This window comes from Dasypus novemcinctus, chromosome 27, assembly GCF_030445035.2.
Source record: "Dasypus novemcinctus isolate mDasNov1 chromosome 27, mDasNov1.1.hap2, whole genome shotgun sequence".
In the NCBI taxonomy this organism is placed as follows: domain Eukaryota; kingdom Metazoa; phylum Chordata; class Mammalia; order Cingulata; family Dasypodidae; genus Dasypus; species Dasypus novemcinctus.
The window spans coordinates 31307581-31314690 of NC_080699.1; the positions used below are offsets into that span (position 1 = coordinate 31307581).

Sequence of the window (7110 nt, forward strand, 5' to 3'; positions counted from 1 at the left end):
GTACTTGTGAACTTTATTCCTGTAAAATTGAAACTAAGCCTAATTAGAATTAATGCCTAAGAGTCACCCCCTGAAAACCTCCTTATTACTCAAAGGTGAACTCTAAGTCAAACTGGGACATGACTCCAAAGGATGGGCCTTCCTGGCCTAAGGGGTATTACCAAGCATTAACCAGCAATGCATATGGAAAAAGATCTTGAACAAAAAGGGAAAGTATTAAATTAAACAGAATTTTTATGGCTAAGAGATTTCAAAGTGAGTTGGGAGGTCATTTCTGAGGTTACACTTATTTAGGTCTCAGGAAGATTCCACAAACTTCCACTGTAAACAAAGTCTCAAACAAAAGTACTGCCAAGGGTCCTAGTGACATTTGGACATCATAGGCAAGACACACAGCCTCATGAAATCAACACCACCTCAGCAGTCTTATTTGGGAAAATTTGAAAATCTGTTTCCTGTATATAACCCTCTTATACTCTTATAATTCTTCTAATCATGATTCTTCTATTCCTTTTGTTGAACCTATAGTTTTCAATATACCTGTTAAATATATTTCTCAGAGACTTATATCTTCAGATTGTTCATATGTTCAATAAGCCCTGAAACCTAGCAGAGATGCAGTCAATTCCTACTCTCCAGTTATTCTGGCCTGCTCTGGACACTAACAAAATGTTGATGATGGACAAGTCCATCACCAAAACAAGGAGGATCTTCAACTTCAAGATATTAACTTCCCTTAATATATAAGTCCCCTCTCAGCTGGAAGTATCAGAGTGCACATCATCCCAAATCCCTCAAGTCTGAGGAGTGAGCAATCATAATGAGGGAATGTAACCACAGACCAAAGCAGATTTATTGCTATTTTAGTTTTTAACTTGTGTTAATGGGGTAAATTGTAACGCTGACATCAAGAAAGTGCTTGTCACAGCTTCCGCGGGCAGGGAAAGGGATGAATAGGTTGAACACAGGACACTTTTAGGGCAGTGAAAGTGTTCTGTTTGACAGTGTAAAGATGGAAAAATAACATTATATTAATTATTTGTCAAAGCCTATAAACTGTACAGCATAAAGCATAAAGCATAATGTAAACCAGAGACTTTGGTTAGTAGTAATACTTCAATTTTGATTCATCATTTGTTAAAAATACACCACACATGTAAAATATGTGTATGTGGGGAAGAAGGGGTTATATGGGGATTCTCATTAATTACTCAAAAATTACTTTGTGTAATTTTTCTATAAATCTAAAACTTCTCGGGAAGCAGACTTGGCCCAATGGATAGGGCATCCGCCTACCACATGGGAGGTCTGCGGTTCAAACCCTGAGCCTCCTTGACCCGTATGGAGCTGGTCCATGTGCAGTGCTGATGCGTGCAAGGAGTGCCATGCCACGCAGGGGTTTCCCTGTGTAAGGGAGCCCCATGCGCAAGGAGTGCACCCCGAAAGGAGCACCGCCCAGAGGAAAAAAAGTGCAGCCTGCCCAAGAATGGTGCTGCACACACGGAGAGCTAACACAGGATGATGCAACAAAAAGAAACACAGATTCCTGGTGCCGCTGATAACATTTGCACACTGATGTTCATAGTAGCATTATTTGTAATTGCAAAAAGTTGGAAACAACCCAGGTGTGTACCAACCAATGCATGAATAATCAAAATATGATACTGCTACTTAGAGAAGAAGGAGTCCCAAAAGAGACACTGTTAACACTGTTAACTAATTATGTAAACACAGGCTCAGTAATGTCTTCCCTTGAGAAACTGGTCAAATTTAGCATAAAATCCTATGGAGAGGCTCATTCTCCAAGCTTCCAATCAAGTTGCTGAGATCCATAGAGAATAAGACAAATTCACAATATCTGTCAGTTCATGGTTTGGAGAGATAGACTTGATGCATTTCCCTGTACTGGAAAAGACATGCTAGGCAAGGTCACAGAATGACAGTGCTTTCCCATAAAATCGACTCCAGCTTCTCAGAGACTGAGATTTGTGCTACTTCATTATCCTCTAATATCAGAATCATTGTTTCCTTCAGGACGGTGAAGGGAAAAGAACTCTGAAGATCCATCAGTAGTGAAGTCTCCAGGAAGAAAGATGTTCAGATGTTTTCCATCTCAAAGCTACAGGAGAGGAGAGATGCCTTGCCCTGCCCTTCCTGAACAATTCATCCTAATTATGAGGTGAGACTGCATGAAGGGGAGAAATGCAGGACATTAGGAGAAACCCTGAGCACCTTCACGTAGCCAGGTAGTGAGAATCTGAAAGGCAGGAGGAAGAATATGGACTGAGGACTGGGTTCAGAAAAATTCCAGTGTCTTCACTCTCAGACCTTCAAGAACTTCCTAGGAGTGGTCCCACATTCTACTCCTGGCTCCTTTCCTTCCTTGCTGCAGGACCTTGGCCATTCCATTCATCTCTTCAAAATATTATTTCCTTATCTTTCAAATGTAGACATGAATTTAGTGCTCACACTAAATGACTTTATCCTTGATTGCATATGCTCAGTAAAGGTGAGAAAGTTCAAATGAGAGGAAAGTTCAAATGAGAGAAGAATGGTAAGAGGAGGAGTCAGTTTTGCTGTAGCTCTGCTTCCAGAATCCTGCCCCCACAGTCATGCCTAAGCTCCAATAGTGCCCACTCAAGAAACAAAGGATATGAGTTCTTTCCTCATGTGGCATTCTTCTCTCATTTCCTCACAGATCACACCCCTGAAGACAATGGCAATGGAAAATGGCTCCTTAGTAAATGAATTCATCCTGGTAGGATTTACAGACAAACCTGAACTCCAGCTACCCCTCTTCTTCCTCTTCTTAGTGAACTATGTGGTCACCATGATAGGGAATTTGAGCTTAATTAATCTCATTTGCCTGAATTCTCACCTTCATACTCCCATGTACTTTTTCATCTTCAACTTGTCTTTCATTGATCTCTGCCTCTCCATCATCCTTACCCCTGAAATGCTGATGAGTTTTGTTTCAGAGAAGAACATCATCTCCTTTACAGGGTGTATAGCTCAGCTATTTTTCTTTTGTTTCTTTGTCCATTCTGAGTGCTATGTGCTGACAGCCATGGCCTATGATCGCTACATGGCCATCTGTAAGCCCTTGCTGTACACTGTCACCATGTCCCCTCAGGTCTGTTTTCTGCTCATGCTTGGTTCATATGTAATGGGGTTTGCTAGTGCAATGGCTCATACAGGGGACATGGTCAGACTAACCTTTTGTGATTCCAACATCATCAACTACTATATGTGTGACATCTTCCCCCTGCTCCAGCTATCCTGCAACAGCACCTATGCCAATGAGCTCCTGGCTTCTATTATTGTGTGCACAGTTATCATAGTATCCAGCTTCATTATTTTCATTTCTTATACTTTGATATTCTCCAGTATCTTCCACATCGCATCAGATGAAGGTTGGTCCAAAGCTTTCATCACCTGTGGCTCTCATGTAATAACTGTTGCTCTTTTCTATGGTTCTGGATTGTTTGCACATCTCAAGACCTCTTCTATTGGTTCTGTTGGCCAGGGAAAGTTCTTTTCAGTATTTCATACCCATGTGGTGCCCATGATGAACCCCTTCATCTACAGCCTAAGGAACAAGGATGTCAAAATTGCTCTGAAGAAAACCCTGAGAATTGCAAACTGAGCAGAGCCATTTAATAACCCAATATATAAATCATGTACTTAGAATGCAATTAAGTCTAAGCATAAATTTGATAAACATTGCCGATTTGCTCTAACAGAACCTATTTCTTTGATTCGTGTGTGTAAATATTCGTGTGTGTCTCTCAGTTTCAAAGGACAGACATATTGACCTAAGCTCTTATCTGAGAAATTAAACTTGATCAAATTAAGGAAACACAGTGAGACCTTTGGGAACCATAAGCATAGCTACAGCAGTGAACAGAGGTTAAGTCAGTGATACTGAACATGAGTGAAGCACTGTGGCCAGACTGTTCTTGCTGAAATACTCTCTGCTTTTGCCTCTCTTGTTGTCTAAGATATGTTGCCATGGATTTCATATAACAGCAATAAAAATTTCAATGTCCTTTCAAAGGCTTATTAAATACATGTTAAAATGAACAAAAAAAGAGTAAGCAAGTGAGTATGTTAAAAGAAGCACAAGATGATGGATCCTTGTACTGATGAAACCATTCCATGTATTGAATGAGGTGTTGGATGCACAAAGCTACACATATAATGGAATTTTATAGAACTAAATACACACACACATACACATATACACATACAAGTAAATCCTTGAAATTCTTTGTCAGTTCAATGGATTGTATCCTTGTCAATACGCTGGTTGTAATATTGTGTTAAAGTTTCACAAGACCTTACAATTGGGAGAAACTGAATAAAGGACCTCTCTGCATTCTTTCTTATAATGGCACATGAATCTACAATTAAAATAATAGTTTAAAAATAGAACAAGAGAAGTTGAGTTACTTTGGGAACTTAAAAAATTATATTCCCATTGAAAGTGGACTCTAAAGATATTTCTTAGTTGGATTGATTTTATTATTGTTTTAAATTTAATTTGAAATCAACAGTTTCAGTGTAACCAACACTGTATATGCTAGAACACTTCCGTAAGTTTGCTTTGTCTTTAACACACATGGTTATTGGGCATCCTGTGTGCATGTGCTCTTGCTTGGCTAAATTATCCCCACAATCAGAGCCACCTGACATGCCAAGGGATTCCCAACTTTCAAAACCAGGGCCTCTAGAATTACATGTGTCAAAAGCTTGTTCTTTACCAAATTAAGTCCAGACTTTCAGAAAGTTTAGGAACTTTTGGCTTGAAAACAGTCACATTCAAGGTCCTAATATTGAGAATCAAAGAATTGATCAGGTATCTGTAATTTCTATATCTTCCTCTAACTAATTCTCTTTGGATATATAAAATTTCCCAAGACCAAAACCACCTTTTTTTCTCCCACCATTCCACTACCTGTGCATCCAGATATCTTTATTAATTACCATGAGTCTGAACTTCCCTTTCAGGCACTCTCTCTCCTTCTGTTCATTCCAAAAGCATCTACTTTTTTTCCTGCCCAGGGAGATCATGCCTGATTGGAGCATCTGCCAGGATTACAACTAAAGCTACATGCAATCCTGGAAAAAAGGAAATAAAAGGCCGAGTCTTCAAAATACTCAGTTTCTGAGCTCCTTTAATCTAGGAACTCCATAATATATAGTACCTATTACATATAAAAATATATATAAATTTTAACTTGTGTGGAGAAGATGTTTTTGTTCTAAACCACTTGGACTTTTGCCATTTCTGATGTTCCTTCAAGCTTACAATTTCATCATAAACTCAACAAGAACTAAATGTATTATTTACCAAAACTAAAAATATCAATACTTAGAGGACACTAGATGAGGTCAAAAGGACCCATACTGCCTAATGAAGTGGGATTCATTTTACAGTAAGATGATCTGTTTTGCATTCATATTTATTTGCTAGAATGGATGCTCCATAAGAATTCAGACTATGTAGTGCTATAGCCCCAGGACCAAATGCAAGGTCCAGTACATTGTATATTGTATGTGTTTACATGCAAGTTTCTTCCTTAAATGAGTAATTTTTAAAAGAAAGAATGGCATTCAAAAAACAGATCTGTGTGGGATATGGGAAATGGAGGATGAAGGAGGTGGAATTGTGTGTCAGAAGCTAGAAACAGAGCCTTGAAGAATGTGTCTGCCTTCTCATGGACTAGTCGCTGAACCTTGGAGAGAGAAGATATCAGGCAAATAAGACAAAGGCACAGGGGCACATGCAGCTGCTGCCCCACTCCATAGCATTATATCATGTGACTTTGGAAATTGGAGGGAAGTTGAAGGAGAGGGTCAGAAGAGCAGTGGTGCCACCAGTTTGATACCCTGTTTCCTTGGCACAACCAGATGCTTCTGGAGACTGACAGAAATTCTTAAGGCAGTTTCACAGTTGTTGACTTCCCACATTTGTTGATGGAAGCATAAGCAGATAGAAATTATCTATCTGTACTAGAATAAATCTAGTAAAATCACCCTCATCCGTACTGAAATACATTTAAAAACATTTCAGGCAGATGATCATTCAGCTTCTGCCTGGAGCCACTTGGAGAAAGGACTAACTCCAAACCCTCACATTATAGAGATCATGGATCTGACAAAGATATTATCATTTTCCAGAATAAATCAAATGGGTTTCAATCAGTTGCAAAATCTACAAACCCTTTAAAATATTGTAAATAGGTCAAACAATATATTTTTTTAAATTCATGAAATATTTATTGTTTATGGAGGAACATGTCATTCTTCTTGCCCTGAAGAATTGATTAACTTTAGGGAGAGAAAAATATTCCAATCACATCGCCATTACAAGATCAGTTCATATAGTACTTGAAACACCTAAACTTATAAAAATGTGATGTATAAAGTTTAATTGTATTACACTGTCACAAGAATGCAGACACAACTCACAAGAGAAGCTTATAGATATTTTTTAAGGCTCTCTACTCCCTATCGCCTATAAACCTATCTTCCAGCTCTGTGAGTCTGCTCAGTTTGCTTAATCCATATCATTGAGGTCATAAAATATTTTCCTTCAGTGCCTGGCTTACTTCATACAACATAAGGTGTTCAAGATTCATCCATGTTATCCCATGTGTTAATACTGCATTCCTTCTTACAGGTAAGTAATATTCCATTGTATGTATATACCAGAGTTTGCTTATCCATTCATCTGTTGATGGACTTTGTGTTGTTTCCACCTTTTGGCAATAGTGAATAATGCTGCTATGAACATTGGTGTGCATATATCTCTTCGTGTCCCTGATTTCAATTCTTCTGGGCCTATACACAGCAATGGGATTGCTGGATCATATGGCAGTTCTATAATTAGCTTCCTGAGGAACTGTCACACTGTCCTACACAATGGCTGCACCAGTTTACATTCCCACTAGCAGTGGATAAGTGTTCCCTTTCTGCCATCCTCTCCAACCTGTGTAGTCCTGTTTTTTTAACAGCCACCAGTCTAATGGGTATAAGATGATATCTCATTGTAGTTTTGATTTGCATTTCCCTAATAGCTTGTTGGAGATTTGGACCCAAAGGGTA

At 38.8% G+C, this 7110-nt stretch overlaps 1 protein-coding gene across 1 annotated transcript; it reads left to right on the plus strand.

The window, feature by feature from the left end:
* The first annotated feature begins 2713 nt into the window (after positions 1 to 2713).
* LOC101415828 (olfactory receptor 8C8-like) lies at positions 2714 to 3646 on the plus strand. The gene has a single exon (XM_004475959.3). The coding sequence runs from the start codon at positions 2717 to 2719 to the stop codon at positions 3644 to 3646; it is 930 nt and encodes a 309-aa protein (XP_004476016.2). The 5' UTR covers positions 2714 to 2716.
* Positions 3647 to 7110: the final 3464 nt, after the last annotated feature.

Coding starts and splice junctions, on each gene's coding strand:
- LOC101415828 (XM_004475959.3), top strand. CDS start 2,717: ATGGCAATGGAAAATGGCTCCTTAGTAAATGAATTCATCCTGGTAGGA.